This window comes from Pseudopipra pipra, chromosome 2 (assembly GCF_036250125.1).
Source record: "Pseudopipra pipra isolate bDixPip1 chromosome 2, bDixPip1.hap1, whole genome shotgun sequence".
NCBI lineage: Eukaryota > Metazoa > Chordata > Aves > Passeriformes > Pipridae > Pseudopipra > Pseudopipra pipra.
Genome location: NC_087550.1, coordinates 43,423,249 through 43,440,076, shown reverse-complemented (window position 1 = coordinate 43,440,076; position 16,828 = coordinate 43,423,249). Strand labels below are relative to the sequence as shown.

Sequence of the window (16,828 nt, the reverse complement as noted above, 5' to 3'; positions counted from 1 at the left end):
TTTAAGGCAACTGATTTCTATGTAACTGGATAAGAGGTATCGGACCCTTCCAATAATTATGGAGTAAATCTCATATTCCCAAATTGCCCACAATAACACAGCTTTTGACATCTGAAAGTACCTGATCTCTCAACAATCAAGACAATGGACTCGCCATATTGGGATCATTAGTCAAGGTTGACAGAGTATATGACTATAAATAAAGGGCCCTTTCAGCTCTGCTAACAAATTTTTGGCCTAGACTACTTATGATTATCAAGTCAGTCACTTCAGCTACATCAAGCAAGGTGAATTTCATTTTTGATATATAAACATGCTCATATGTACCCAGTGTTGCACCACCAGCTATGTTTGAGTCAAGTTTGAAGAAAAGAATATGGACCTCTTGGTGTTGCAACAAAGATTTTCAGTTTATAACATGCCAAATTGTAGTATGGTTTGATGTTTATTTACATGTAGTGTCTCAGAAAACTTAGAGAAAAGAAAAAAAAATACCTTAGTTCCTTCTTAGTGACTTCTCTTTCATTATGAAAAAACACAAACAAATTAAAAGAAAGGTAAATAAAAATACAAAAATCACTTGAAATTAGAAGTGAAAACATTTAACACTAAATTTAACTATTTCCAAGATTCAATATACAAGTTCACCTCTTGTACTTGATCAGTTTACAGGATCAGTACTTGAAAACGGACAGCATGTGGCAATACCCAAGCATACACACAACAAAGAGAAGAAAACCCAGCCCCCTTCCCCAGACAGAGCCAGAACAGTGCTCTCTCAAGTTATTATTTCAAGCATTACCTGTATTTAGGGTGAAGAGAATCAGAGAGAACTTGCTGAGCTATCTCAGTGTCCCACTCAGCGAAATACCTGCAGACATATATAGGATATTTAGGGTGAGTTGTTAAAGAAACACAACAAAAACAAGCATCTTGAGATATACTGAGCTGTTCATACACACTCTTTTAAAGGTCACTGCATGTGTTACACAGTATGAGGAGCCTGTGACATGTTAAACTCATTAAACTACCACTCAGACCCCCAAAATAAAAGATTAAAGCAGCCTCAAACTACAAGTGCAAACCTGTAAGTGCTTAGTGAATGCGCATTACCAGAGTCCCCTCTCTACCCATCCTACAGAAAATCAGTTGCTTATTGCTAGAGCATGTAAGGTGCTGAGCTCAAGAGAAAGCAGCTCAGGCTTCTCGATCTGGCAGATTCATTATGCAAGATAAGAGTCATCACGGAAGATTAAGAAGTAAAAAACACAGTAGGGATTAATTTCCCATGGAAGTTCAAAGCTGGAGTCAAGAGTCCAGATCCTTGAGTGAGCTTTGCTAGAAAAGAACATACGGACAGCGGATGATTTATGTCCTTCAATCTGTAAAAGCAGAAAATATTTCTTTTTCCCCTCATAGGGAAAGGTTATTTTATCAAATGTTTCTGAATTACATAACTACCTGCAGTAAATACAACGGCTGGAGAAAATAACAGGCATTAGTCAATTCCCAAATTACCAAGCACAGCTATAGTACTAACACCTGGTGTTCCTGAGTTGGAAGGAAGAAGTGATGTAAGCTCAATGCTTCATTTTGAGTATCAACAGAAATTGAAGTAGTAGTCAAACCACAGAAGTCTGCCATCAGTGGTTGCATTTTAAGTGTTTTGCTTAAGGATTCAACATGAAATTCCCAAAGAAGGTGGCTGAGCAGTAACATAACCCTCCCACCCACATACTTCCAGGGCATTTTGTTGAAGGAGATCTAGATACTGGTGAAAATATGCTTTACAGTTTCCTTCTCGTGGGAAGAGAGTGCTAACTCATTGAGTCACAGAGAAACTAAAAAAAGGGCTTAGCAAGTGGTATTACCAGGTTGAATGAGGAATACTGAAAGAGAGGAGAATTCTTTGAAGAGAGAAACCCTCCAAAAATTAGGCAAGCAAATAAATTCTCTCATTTCTTTAATATGAAGTCCCTGCCACTTTTATAAGTTATTCCCACAGACTTGCTAAAATCTGCAAGTAATGCTGCTTTTCATGACTTCAGACACACACAAACCCATATACAGAGGAACGTACTTACACCAAGTTATATAAGCCCAGGAGACCCATCCCTCTAAAGTCTGTTTTAGGATCGTCACCTTGGAAACCAATTTCACACCATTGCTTTGAAATCCGAGCTTTCAGTGGTGAATTGGGCTTCAAGCATTTCCACAACTAGGAAGATTACAAGTAAAACATAATTAAACTTCCACATGGCTTTTTTTCCCCCTTTTTAAACTAAGTTCTGATGCAATGCCACTGCATTGCTATCCCAGAAACTGGAACACAAAATCAAATTAAATTCTTCTGTGTGTGCATGTGTGGGGGGAAATCCCAAACAGCTCTGAAGTATTGCAGATGTTTCAGCCCTACAAGGCCCTTCCAACCTTATCGACAGCTGCTGTAACATCTCACACAAAGACTTGTTTTGCTCACGCTTTGTTCATCAATGTAGTGTCTGCCTCCCTAAGCAGAGACAGGAACGGGCTGGATTTGGTTGTAAATCACTGACAGAGTAGCAGGCAATCAGCCCTCAAGTCCCTGAGGCTCTACAGCAATCTCTTCTCTGGCATCTTTTGCAAGTCTCTGTAAAGGTTACAAATCAAGAGTGCTGACTTAGCTACAATGGTTCTGAAAAGCAAATCAGAGAACACACAAAAAAAATAAAATCCATACAAGAATAGCATGTGCCACCATCATATTTAACTAAGGGAAGAATCATTCATTGATCTCACAGTAAAAAAAAGGTGAAAGTGATTTAAGAAGCCAGACTGCCAGCTGGAATAAATCCACTTAGTTGCACTGGTCCAGAGACTTTAGTGCCTAAATACTATGTTGCTGGGCACCTAAAAGCAGCCTAGATTGACGTCTGACAAATACAAACCTCATGTGCCATATCTCAAACTCACTCTTTCCAAAGTATATTAAGAAATCAGTATTTAGAATTAAGAAAGTGAACTAATAACCAATCATGAGTTGGTGAGTAGGGCCTCAACAAATGCACTTAGACAAAGCCTACCCAAGAGAAAGAGCTGTATGCACATTTCCCCAGTAAAAATAGAAATTGTTTTAATTTTAGCAATCCTAGCTGAATTTAAAATTAAGTGCCCTAGGAATGTTAAAACTTTAATGATTTCACTTTGCAATGACTGTGTAAAGCATCATTGCTTAAACCATATTTGCTATCTTTCATCCATCAACAGTAAATACAGTATTAATCATTAGTTCAATCACATTAAGTTAATCTCTCTCTCATTCATAAAGTGCCCTCCTGGTAAACATGAATAAATGATAGTCATTAGGAACTTGAATTACCCATTGCAGAGATCACTTGGCAGAGTGCATAGAAGGAATGAAAAGCAACTGGCCTATTCTTCCACAGTGTGGGTTGGAAAATGAATTAAACCCTTGGACATATTTCCATTTGACATTTGCAAAAGCAAAACACCTGCTGTAAACAAGTGCTAATACTCAGGTGAAACTGATACTTTTTTCAACAGTATGAGTTTGCATAATGTTGCATAAGCTGCACTGTTTAATCTTTCCTCAGACAAATACTGTTTCCATTCTGCTTTTATGCTCAAGCAGTTATGTTTTTAAAGCATTTACATGACTACACATCACTGCTGTCATGATTCTCAGGACCTTGCCCTCACAGGCTGAGTGGCTTGGAAAGAGACCACAGCCAGCTCCTTGGTCTTTCTCACCTATGATCCCATCCTCAGACCCCACTTCTTGCTCTCTGGGCAGTGTAGATGCCCAGTGTATTTAGGAATGCTTTCTTGGAGCCAAAGGCACTCATTAACTGGCAGCGTTATTTTCAGGGACCAACAATGTAGGCTCCCCTCCAAGGCACAGGCTTCCTCGATGGGTAAATCTGTGTGTCCTTTTAGTTAAAACTCACTCTACCCCCAGAAATTCGGGCATTTGGCTGCACTGGGGCTGGACTTGAACAGGAGGAGTCCATCTGCCTAAGCCTACTTGATGGTTAGAGCCCTCCTTCAGGGCAGCTCTGGATTTTAACAACTCCTTGGTGAGACTCCCACCTCTCAGGGGGGTCAACCTTAAAGACAGCAGCTTTCCAGATACCTACACAAACTCTGACCATGTGAGGCATTTTTTAGAAACAGTTATTTGCATCCGACAGTGCCTATATAATATGCCTACTGGGATTTTTGGAAGTATCTGGAAGGCTGAGTAACTACGGTAAAATTTCCAAAAGCTCTCACTGTAATTTGTGTAAAGCACTGCACTGCAAGATAGAGCACGGTTTGGATGCAGTGGTATTTAAGTTTTCAATATTTTTGTTTCAAATACGTGAAAAAAAACAAACAACAACCAAACAGGTGGTATGTTTTTATAAGAATTCCGAAAATTCTCTAAGAAGGCATTTTGCTTTCAGATAATAAGCTCACTATCACTTATTCTATGTTTCTTATAATTTCTCTGAAGTGTGGAATAGGGTCAGAAACAGGATTGGAAGAAATACCAGGGCTTGCTATTAGATTATTTTCCAGACCCTTTATTCTTTCCTCAATTGCTTTCTAATACAGGAATTCACTAGCTCTTCCTCTGCTTATGGCGTGTCAAGATAAAAAAATGCTTTTATCATTTGCTCCAGTGTGAGGCTTTCCTGAAAGCATGAAGGAAGTAAAACCCATTTGGTATGCTTTTCATAACTCTACCTGTATTTTCCAAAGAACACTTTCACTTTGTTTTCATTTCAAAACATATTTGGTAACTATAAATGTTAATCCTTCCATTCCACACAATAAAATTCTAGATGTTTGCCATTGGGATACATAGCTATTGTCTTCAAAGATAAAAGGAACTGAAGAAAAAATTTTTACTCTGGTTAATAAAGAAAAATACCCTTCTTACATTGAAGAAAGCTGTACTGAAGTAGGACTTAGGGCTATTTTTCCAGAGCTCACTGCAGATAACAGCTCTGCACTATAAGAACTATGTATCCAATGCCCACATATAGTCCAGCCAAGGAAAATCCATTCATCAACCAGGGAGTGAGCTGCTTGCTTGGCAGATGTTATACCCAGACCTGATTATAATGCTGTATAGTTTTGTCTTAAAACAAGTACACGATGGAGGAGGGTGACAATACCTCTCAATGTTTTAAAGAGGTTTATAAACCAGGCTGTTTGGAGCTAACATGAACAAAGGATGCCCTCTAAGTACCTCTTAAGCACTCACCTTCAGAAGCATTTCTTCATGTTGCGGATTCTCTGAATCATACGGCTCTCTGCGGAGCTTTTCGACCTCTGCAATAAGATTTCTGTACCCCACAATCTGCAGCAGGCATGCCTGAAGAGATACTCCCAATCTGGGGGGGGGGGGGAGCAACATAATCCAACTCAATCATGTGTAGCTATGAAACAGAGTTACCATGTACATACCCATTTAATTAATGAGTAGCATTTACATCCATGAATTGATAGTCTAACACTTTAATTGCAGTGGGAAAATTTCCAAGAAATCAATATTACATTAAACAAGGCCTTGTGAAATGTATAGTCATATTTAGTGCCTTTCTTAGATGATAAAATTTGGGATTTTTTAAAAAACTGAACGGTGATTTTCACATTGAGATCCCATTACAACTATACACAGCAGCATCGAATGTCTACAACAAGCACATTACTTAATCTTTCTCCTCATTCAAGCGACAGCTTCTCAAACAATGCCCTGAGATCAGAGACGTGAATTTGAAAAGGGGTGAGGGGGAGAGGAAAGTCAGCAAAAAGCTAAAAATATTCATTTTGCTTCCATGCCACAAAAGCTAGCATAAAGAAGCCAAAACCCCGAAGTAATAGAGTTTCAGAGATCTGCCGCCAGGCAGGGTTTTTTTGGTCTCATGTTGAGAATTGTCACAATGGCTCTTTTCATTATAATGCAGATTTTGTGTTTCCTTTTACATTTCCTGATGCATCATCAAAAAACCCAAAACCAAAACACATGAAAAAACATCCCCCAAAAAACCCAAATCCCAACAAAAAACTGCACCAAGCAGCAGCTTATTCAGTTTACGTTAAGATTTTATAATATGAAATGCAAGTTATGCAGTACGCAACTGCCATGCTCATAGAAATTTTTACTTCTATATGGGAATAAATTCTTTAATATTTAATAAAGTCTGAAATTATCAGAACATCTAGTACGAATTTGGAGGGCATAGCTAAGTCTGCACCCTCATTCCTCTGTGGCACGCAGGTTGCACTGATACTAAGCTGTACATGTTCCTCATCTGTCTTGTCTGATACACTGAAACATATTGTTTATTCCATAATACTGTTAAATTTTCTGAGCAGAAGGATTTTCACTGCTTATCTTTCGAGGCAGGTCCTGCTTATCTAAACTGATCTTCTTCTGTGGCAAAGTGAACTGCTCAGTGGATGAGGGAAAGGCTGTGGATATTGTCTGCCTGGACTTTAGTAAGATCTTTAACATGGCTTTACACAGAATTTTCCTGGAGAAACTGGCTGGTCATGGCTTGGGCGGGTGCACTGTTTGCTGGTGGTGACTGGAGTTACATCTATCTGGGGGCTGGGCACTAGTGATGTTCCCCATGGCTCAGTTTTAAGGTCAGCTCTGTTTAATAACTTTCTTTACCAATGATCTGGACAAGGAGATCAAGTGTATCCTCAGTCAGCTTGCAGATGACACCACGCTGGGTGGGAGTGTTGATTTGCTGCAGAGTAGGAAGGCTCTGCAGAGGGATCTGGACAGGCTGGATTGATGGACCAAGGCCAATTGTATGAGGTTTAACAAGGTAAAGCACTGGGCCCCTCATACAAGAAAGACACTGAGGTGCTGGGGCATGCCCAGGGAAGGGCAACAAAGCTGGGGAAGGGGCTGGAGCATAAGTCTAACGAGGAGCAGCTGAGGGAGCTGGAGGTGTTCAGCCCACAGAAAAGGAGGCTCAGGGGAGACTTCATTGCTCTCTACAATTACCTGAAAGGAGGTTGCAGCCAGGTGGGCATCAGTCTCTTCTCCCAAGTGACAAGTAACAGAACAAGATAAAACGGCCTTAAGTTGCCCCAGGAGAGGATTAGATTGGATATTAGGAAAAATTTCTTCACCAAAAGGGTTATTAAGCCCTGAAGCAGGCTTCCCAAGGAAGTGGTGGAGTCACCATTCCTGGAGGTATTTAAAAGACATGTAGATGTGGCACTTAGGGGCATGGATTAGTGGTGCACTTGGCAGTGCTCAGTTAAGGATTTTAAAGGTCTTTTCCAATCTAAATGATTCCATGGTTAATCTACAGAAACAGAGATGTCAGCATTAGGCCATTTCTAGTGCTGCAATTGTATGCTATTTAAAGCTATAACCCTTTAAGAAAAACTTTCGCAGCACTTTCCCTCCTCACTGTCATCCTTGTACCGGCTGTGGCAGTTCTTAGAGCAAAGTACCTGGGTATGCATCCCCACTGTACTCATCTTCAAGTGCTCCACCAGATGGAGGCAAGTCCAAAAGTGGAGCAGGGGAATGGGAACTAGATGATATATTCCCTTCCAACCCAAGACTTTCTATGATTCTATGTCTACTTCCATAGTTAGTGTAGACTGCACATGTCACCACCTGGTTATTCAACCTACTTGCTCCTACCACTAAATATAAGCGCTTATCCCAGAGGCATTGACAAAGGAAAATTACTGTGTCCTGCCTCCTCCTCTTCAGGTCACAGCAGCCCACAGCCTTCAAGAAAAACTCAGTGCAAGCACCCCTGGGGAGCTACTTCAGCTCTGCAAAGATGCTACATTAACAAAAATGACTGCATACAGATTTGCAGAAACACATACAGTATGACACATGCCCCCTTGTCCTTACCCTGGGAGATTTCAAGTCTACTATGCAAGGCAAGGCGAGAGCTTCTGAACAAGACAGTTTGGATGCAGGTTTTAATTGTTTAAGAGAAGACAAGGCATTGGATTTTCCTTAATCATGTCTAGAGAAACAGCTGACCTGCTTTTGATGAAATTTTTCCAGAAAACTTCAGTATAAAATAGATGGCTCGCACGTAAAACTTCAGTGCAGATGTCCAAAGTTTAGCAGAACTATGATTACTTTAATATAAGGAGCAATTTAGTGGCAGGGCATGTTTCTATGTAGGTGGCATCACCTTGCACTTTTCAGACCCCCATTCCTCACTGTTTTAAGGAGATATTTTACCAACTTATCTTTTGGGTTTTGTTGTTGCAGCAAGACCTTGTTTATGCTGCTGATCACTTAAAGAAAGGTAGTTATCAACGTATGGATGCTCATTTTGTATTATGTATATCTACTTCAAGCTTGGGAAGAGGAGTGAACCTCAGACTGATTGCCTGAATAGTACAGCTTTCAACACTTCTCCTGCCGATTCCTGACCTAGACACCTTGTGCCTTAAGTTGGGGCTGTGAAGTAAGGCAACCACAAAAGTGTTATTGCTTACTCTTGAAATACACACTTGTAAATGTAATGGTTGGTTGTTAATCTCTTCTTACCAATATCAGTTATGCTGTATCATTAAAACTTGTGTTTGGAAAATTAAAGGCAGTTAACCAGTATACTGTTTGTATCAGTTACAAAACAGGATGATTAACCGGTATACTGTTTGTATCAGTTACAACAGGATGATTTCTTCCCCGTTCAAAAGGCCACATATAGCCTTGCTGAGAAGCCATCACTGTCCTTGCCAGGACTCCCTGCTTTGGTGGAATTGTATCCCTGGAGAAGTGACCCCCATAAGTCCATGCATCAACAATATACTAAGACAGTGTGATTCAGGAAGCAGCTAGATATAACTTGCTTATTACAGTCACCATAAAAGATCATTCATTTTTCCATAATTTTTTTGACAGCAGAACTGAAGTTGGAATTGTATGCTGAGAGACAGAATTCATCTTCAAATCATGTGCCACAATAACTATGGAAAACCAGCTCTCCACAGACCTAGGCACTGAAGATATCAATATTTCCCATTTATTTTGTAAGGAAACTTACTGTGGATTTATATCTGGATTAATCCTTTTCAGCTCCATGATGTCATCTATTGTTTTTTCAATAGCATCAGGGTGAACATTTACTGATGTTTGCAGTCGCTAAAAAGAGGTTTTAAATACATATTAATTCTTATAAAAGCTATTACTCAATAGAATTTAACAATGGCAAACGTGATACATAAAAGCTTCCAGATTAAGAGTCCAGAAGACCCAACTCAATATATATGCACATCTTTCCAGTCTATTCAACCCTACTGACTAGTTTCAAAACACTCTCCCTGTAAAAACTTGAGTTGCTTTGCCATGCCCTTGTAGTGTATCGCATTTCTGTGGCAGCTGTCAGTGAAGGTGATAAAAGGCCTCACTGCAGATCAAGAAGGAGCTTCAGACCATCTGCCTAATTCCATCAGAATTGCTAGCCTTCATTTGACATTCCCTCTCCCAACATGTTACAGTAAGAACATTTTTCATTTCACTTGTCATTGCACTTTGTAGAGATGCTCTTGGAAGTTCAGTATTCAAAAACCAACATGTCATCTGAATTTTCTGATGCTTCGTTTGTAAACTACACAGTTGCTTAAATGCAAGCTTTTAAATAGGATTCTGCCTTTCTGTTTGTACTAGAAATATATTTGGAAGCACTATGCTGAACTAAGAGCTACATGACATCATTTTTGTTAATGCTGAGGTAAACTTTTCAACATCACTCATTTTCATGACAGAGAATTTAAAGCCTGAATGATGCTATTTAACATATACACAAATGCCTTAGAGAAGAACTTAGGTTAGCACAACCAGTGGCACAGTGAAAGGATGAAGTGACAGAGGTTTTTCTCCATTAATGTATTTAAAAGAAAAGAAAAGAATAAAGTTGGTAAAGTTGCTCTTCTGGTTGTGAAAGTTGCTTTTCAGACAAAAAACTCGATCCTGATAATTTTTGTAAGTGTGTAAGTGACTGACTGCGGATTACAGATATTCTTAGACAGGATGAGGAATCAAGCCAAGAAACCCCAAATTACAAAACATCATTCTCATCATCTCCACCATGGCCTGTTTTCCCCTTGATTCCATCATTGCTACAGTGTGCCTGTCCCTGGAGCATAGGACACTCTACCCAACTTCACAAGATCACCTGCTATTGCAGCCACAAGACTGTCTTCAGTTGAAAACTGTTTTAATGTAAAATCATATAAAATCTTAAAGTGCTTTTTGGGGAGAGCAAACAGTGAACTGAACAATTCAACAACGCAATAGAAAAGGTGAATGATGAGATCTTTCACTTACCTTACTTTTTGAACCTTTCAGTGATGCCTCTGTAAGAGAACAGTATTTGAAAGCACCATGTCAGACAAGCTAAATTTACATTGGACCCATTTAACAGTTCATTTATGATAATGTCATACTATTTTTAGCACGTGCAGAAAGCTACAAAGGCATGCAGAACTAAATATTTGCAGTTACCTATTTTCATAGTTCTGGCAGCTCCAGGTTTGGTATTGTAACAGATCCTTTGCAATTCACATTGACCTGTTAGTTTCCTGACCACGAATTTCAGGCAGCGCCACAAGCATTTGCAGTAGAAGTACAGGCATACCTGGACAAACATCCTGGCAAAAGAAGAAGTCTGAAAATAAGAGTCTGGAGCAAAGTTTGTTTCAATGCTGTCACCACCCAAGCAGAAAGTACTTCCTCATCCTAAATTCCCATTGCCTAAGGAAACCTTTAAAGCAAAAGCAGCAATCACACTACAAATATTTATCCTGGTAAATGTTAAATTGTGCTTTTTAGTCTTAGCCAACAAAACAACTCACGCACAAAGCACCAGAACTGGAAGCACAGAATAAGTCAACTCCAGAGTTCTCAGAAGAGTACTTATAAAAAACTCTTTGTCCCCCTTAAAAAAAAAGCCGTATAGTTCCTACAAATGCTTTGGGGAAACATGAGAAGAGAGTACAGCTCACCCTGATATAATGGATGCTGAGGATCCAGGGAGTCACCCTGGCTTAGTTTTGCCTCTGCAACCAGCTGCTCCAAACAGATTGGCTGGTTATCCTGACAAACTTGACATCCTGACAGCATTCATGTCAGGTCCCTAAGAATTATAATTAAGGAAATCAAAGCTTCCACTTCAGCAGAAAGGGTGTTTAAGAACCTACCCTGAGGTTCACCAGCTCTTCCAAGATCAACTGTTACACAGCACTGATGCTGCACAAAGTACAGAACCGACAGTAAGCCAAGAAATCCCTTATTTAGCTATTGGATCTAGTTTTGAGCCGCAGCAACAGAAGACAGACTTTGACAAACAGGATGTATTTCATTGGAGATGGTAGGACTGGACAACAAACCCTGTGAGAAGAGGCTGGGAGAGCTGGGCTTGTTCCACTTGATGTAGAGATACCTCCAGGGGGAACTAACCGCAGCCCCCAGTGCCTGTGGGAAGATCATGAAGGAAATAGAGCTGGGCTCTTCACGGTGCTGCAGGGCAGGTAGACAAGGGACAGCAAGTATGATCACAAGATGATCAGTCTTGTGAGGAGAAGTTTTTTCACCATGGGGACAGTCAGGTAGTAGCATAGGTTTCCCAGAGAGGCTGTGCAGTTTACTTCTTCAGAGTTTTTAAGCCTTTGCTGGAAGAAGCCCTGAGCAGGCCAGTCTGGTGTCAGTGCTAACTCTGTTGTGAGCAGGAGGTTGGACCAGAGACCTGCTTAGGTCCCTCCCAGGCTCAACTATCTTGTGATCCTATGAAAGCCTGAAAAAGGCTGCACACATGAGAAATGCTCTATTTTAAACCTTATTAGCACTGCAGCTGTTACTGAAGCCCACATACTGCCACAATTACATAACATACCCCAAACCCAGATTTAAGGGGAAAAAACTTATTTGGAAACAATTTAGCTTTCTTGTTTCTATGGTTATGAAGGCACAGATTCACAGGGTGCACCAGGTGGGGGAGGATCCACCCATGGTCCCTGGGTTCAGAGGCACATCTCATAAAAGACAAGTTGCAAAGATATGACATTGCCATCTGGGCATGGTCCTGGGTAACTGGCTCTAGATGGTTCTGCTAGAACAGTGGGGATGGACCATATGACCTCCATGGGTCTCTTCCAATCTCAACCTCTCTGTGATTATATTCCATTATTATATTATGGGAAAACATCAATACTGCTTTGACATGATAGCTTGCCAATAAATAGTCAAAAATAATTTGGGCCATTATGTTCTAAGCCTGTGTGTATGCATATTCATCATTAGCCCATTATTTTCTGCTGTTGATGTTTTCGAAGGATGGTTATTTGTTTGCAAACTCTATTAACCTTTTCAATGAAGTGCAGTAGTTATTTCGAACTACTGAATTTCAGATACTCAAATCAGTTATAGATTTAATAAAGCTTGAACAGCTTGATCACTTCCTAAAATCATCCTGAAGGGCATGCTGTAGAAGGACATTCAAGGAAGGGAAGATGAATTAATGCATGTTAATGTCTACACAGAAGTTTAATCTGCTTTATATTAACTTTAGTTTAATCATCTTTGAAGAGGGATTAAGCTAAGGGAACTAAAGACATTTTATGTCTAAATGGAAAGCATCAACACAAGTACTTAACATGCTTTAAAAGCATCCACTTTATCTTCACACTTTTAGTTAATTCACTTAGCACTCCCAAATGCCTGCATGCAGGCAAACCCCCTTGGTTTTATGCAATGGGAAGCCAGTATTTTAGATACAAAGTGAATGAGAAATCAGTCCCATGGTTTATTCAAGTTTTAGACAAAAAAAAGTTTCAGGTCCTGACACCAAAACATCCCCTCATCCCTGCCGCACGACGTGCCAGAACACACTACTGTGAGGAGTTAATTTGTGTTTTACAGCAGGTTATTGCCTTCAGTATTAAGAACAAGACTGGTTACCAGGAGACAAAGCCTCATCAACCAACAGCCATTCTTTAAGTTTTCAATAGTTAGAAGTAGAATCACAGAATCATCACAGAATGGTTTGGGTTGGAAAGGGCCTTAAAGACATCTCGTTCTAACAGCCATGGCATAGGCACCTTCCACTAGACCAAGCTGCTCAAAGCCCCATCCAACCTGTTCTTAGGATATATGTCTGTTAAAGACTCAATCTCACATTAAGTCAACTGTAACCTTTAATAGTGGCTCAGAAAACCCTATAGGTTAACACTGGACATTTTGGTTTTCCAACAGACATTTGATATCAATCTTTATAGATTTGACTATCTACCATCCCTGAAGAATTTGAAGAATAGCCATCCCTTGGCTTCCTCAACACAGCTCACCTCTGTAGTCAGGCTGAAGGCACAGAAAAACAAACACAAGAGAAAAATGCCAAGCTGAAAGGTGGAGTATGGTAAAACAAAGTTCTGAGTTTTCATCATATATTTGTAATAGAAATTAGAGTTATTTTCTTTAGGCCTGCTTTCTTTTCAAAGGTTAGGTCTCTATTAGAGCAACCACAGAGAGAGCTCATTTATAAGAAAAAATGAGAGAAAAGTCTCAGAGTCACTTAACTTCATGTCAACAGTCCACGTAACAAGATTTCCTTCTAATGAGCTAGGTAGCTCCCATAAAATCCATGTCCTTTAAGAAAGTTCATGCCTATACTTAGTTGCCTCTAGGACTGAACCCATTTATTTAAAAACAAGGTTTTGAGTACCGTATTGTGTGATGTGCATAAGTTTTGGGGGGGTTGGAGTGAGCAGGGAAGGTATTAAGTGCATTTGAATTATGTGTTTCTGCCTTAGGCTCAACGACAGATTTGCAAATCAAAGGAAAAACTCCAGATGGGATAATGTTGTGAGCATATAGTTACAACCACTTTCTCCACTGAAGTTCTGCTTTGGCTGTGGTTTGCATAAAAGTTAATAAAAATGCATCTACTAAAAGCATGACACTACAGCACACAAACACTACATCTGTGATTCACTAAAATATACTTATCAGCTATTACTAATCAAATACACACTAGTTTTGACTAGAAGAAAGTTAGCCTTTGTGGGTACCTTCAGTTTTCTACTACTCATCCATCTCAGGCTTACACTAGTTGAAATCTTCCATTTACAACATGAAAGGCATAAAAAGTAACACAAGCTCTTTATAAAAGGCACCTCTTGCTTGCAGAAGTCCTGTAATAAAAGTACACTAGTGATTAGGTAGGACAAGTTTTCTGCTAGCCACTATGCACTTCAGTGTGTGCAAAATTGAGACACTGGCAGCTATAAAACAAAACATAGTGTATCATGAAAAAGAACTCCCATGAAAGTACAGCATGAGCCATGTGTTTGACTACAGCACAGTGGCATTAACTTCTGGTTTGTTTTAGTGTCCAATTCCAAAACTCCTCTCCAGTCAATCTCTTCTGTTGTTCTTGTTTGTTGTTTTTGTTGTTGGTTGGTTGGTTGGTTGGTTTGTGGTTTTTCCCTCCCTCTTGCCCTTGCAGCACAGAAAACAGTTTGTGTGGTCATGTATGGTATGATTTCAGATCCTGAGGTGAGGTTTAAAAACAGAAATATTATAGAAATTAAGGCATTCCTCAGAGACTCACACTCTGCTCTTTCCCATTTCAATACAAGCTCCTTCTTCCTCTGTATTACAAGCTGTTGTATAGACCCACATATATTCATAGTTGCATTTCAACAGTATATGAACATTTATTCAAGTAAAACAAAGAAAGAACTGCACAATAAGATGCTGATGTGCACAGGCCAAATGAACAGCCAGCTCCCTTGCCAAGGATGCTGTACGAAAAAAAACGATTAAGCAACCCATCTCTATCAGCAATAATGGGGCTCAGCAGAGGTTCTGGAGAGCTCTCTTCCATGAGGAAGACATGGAGAAATTTAGAGTCAAAGAGTACTGATGCTACATTCACAGTGCTTCTGTTCTCCACAGCATGTGCTGATCTGTCTGGGGAAAGAAAGCACGAGGCAGCAAGAAGCAGAGAACGCTGAGCTTGTTGTTTCACACCCTAAAGGAGTGAAGGGAAGTACACAAGTGGTTCTCAATAAGGGGTTCTCAATGTTTGCCCTTGACTAGCCATCTGATGTTTTCATTGTGACAGGAACAGCACATGTGATGGCTATTACAATTTACATCTCTCTCCAGTGACATTATGACGTCACATTTTCATGGTCTGTCTTTTTATTTCAGGGTGACTGGCTCTAGACAGCCTTCTCCATATAAACTGGCAGAAGCAAAATTGAGCAAAGGTTTCCAAAGTTACCTAGTTTTTCCGTGAAGCTCTTTCCTGCATTACCTGTTCACCTAAATAACAAGATGTATGTATAATGCAACATGAAATACCTCTTGAAGGAAAGTAGAGATCAATTACTGTGCAACAGTTTTGAAACTAATAAAATAGAAGGTGCTTATTCCCTCCCCCAGTAATTTCAGAACCTTAGTATTTTCAGAGTCAGTAACAAACACAAATACTTTGGGTAAAATGAAAACTTCAGCTAGATACTCAGTGCTAGTTACTGGACTTAAAATTGGGAAGGAAGCAAGTAAACTCCCAAAACCAACCAAAAATACCCCAACATCAAATCCAGTAGTTTAAAAGAATGAAAAAAAGTCACTGAATCTACTTACACATCATTTTCTTTCCTGTGTGTCCTATTTCAGGTCATACGGATAGTAAAGATTCTTACACAACTATTTTTCCTGAAGGACATACTCAGTTCAGAAAAGAGTGGATTACAGGAGTATTTCCTTTCTGAGAATTCTGATTACAGTTTGAGAAATCAAACTAGTTATGGCTGATAAGGTGTCTAAATAGGTGAGTAAGCAAGTGAGGAGCTTATTTACCTTGACTGTCTTTGGTTTATGTGCGTAACTTACAGTGTATATACAAGGTCAACCAAGAAGTAATGTACCAATCACCATTTCTGCCATAGGCAGACCTGCTATCACCTCCTCTAAAACACAAGAAATTGTTTTCATTCTGTGCCTTTGCAGACTTGACAACTGAAATCCACCTTATCTCCTCATTTAGACATGAAAGCAAGTCACCGTGGCAACTAAGGAAGACATAAGAATAGATTTTAACAGCAGCTTTCCTCACTTTGCTTCTCTTGCTGTTTGCTGATTTGATTTTCATTTTATCTGATATGACTCCAGTAACAGACCTTATGCTAAAATTCTGCTAGTGCTTTGAGATTCTTTTGCAGTAGATCAAGAGAGGGTGTCAAGTTTCTAGGGTTTACTGAAGAAAATCTAACTGTCTGCTGCAGTTGGCTCTCCAAGTTGTTATTATTTCAGTTGCTAAAGATAAATTAAAGTCAAAGTGGAATTGTCACTGATAGACTCCACAAAACTCCTTTACAAAAAAAAGCACTGAAAGATTAAGTATTTAACTGAGAAACAGTTTTATTATTTCATAAGTAATATTTCAGATTTCAGGAATAATTAATATCAGAGCAAGCTGAGAAGGAAAAGAAACCTAAACCAGCTCTTTTCATTTGGACATCACCTTGAATTACAGCTATGAGAACAAGAGTCTAAATTCAAGGATTTAGAGTTATTCCAACTACTAGACTGTCTGTTTAATAAAAGCTTCTCCTTTTCCAATCAAGTTGGGTGGGAATGTTGATCTTCTAGAGGGTAGGAAGGTTCTGCAGAGGTATCTAGACAGACTGGATCAATGAGCTGATGTCAACTGTATAACGTTCAACAAGACCAAGTACTGGGTCCTGTGCTTGGGTCACAACAATTCCAGGCAGTGCTACAGGCAGGAAGAGTGGTTGGAAAGCTGCCTGATGGAAAAGGATCTGGGGG

At 39.6% G+C, this 16,828-nt stretch overlaps 1 protein-coding gene across 2 annotated transcripts in view; it reads right to left on the bottom strand.

The window, feature by feature from the left end:
- The window catches only part of ELMOD1 (ELMO domain containing 1), a 44,291-nt gene that overhangs the window by 8,029 nt on the left and 19,434 nt on the right, over window positions 1–16,828 (bottom strand). Inside the window, exons 2-8 of one of the 2 annotated variants that reach the window (XM_064645221.1) lie at window positions 14,059–14,181; window positions 10,499–10,644; window positions 10,322–10,350; window positions 9,039–9,136; window positions 5,252–5,381; window positions 2,085–2,218; window positions 803–871 (exon numbers count right to left, since the gene is read on the bottom strand). In XM_064645221.1, coding sequence (XP_064501291.1) covers window positions 803–871; window positions 2,085–2,218; window positions 5,252–5,381; window positions 9,039–9,136; window positions 10,322–10,350; window positions 10,499–10,643 — 605 coding nt within the window. In that variant the 5' untranslated portion in view covers window position 10,644; window positions 14,059–14,181. The remainder of the gene's footprint in view (window positions 1–802; window positions 872–2,084; window positions 2,219–5,251; window positions 5,382–9,038; window positions 9,137–10,321; window positions 10,351–10,498; window positions 10,645–14,058; window positions 14,182–16,828) is intronic. The other variant, XM_064645219.1, reaches the window with a different exon arrangement.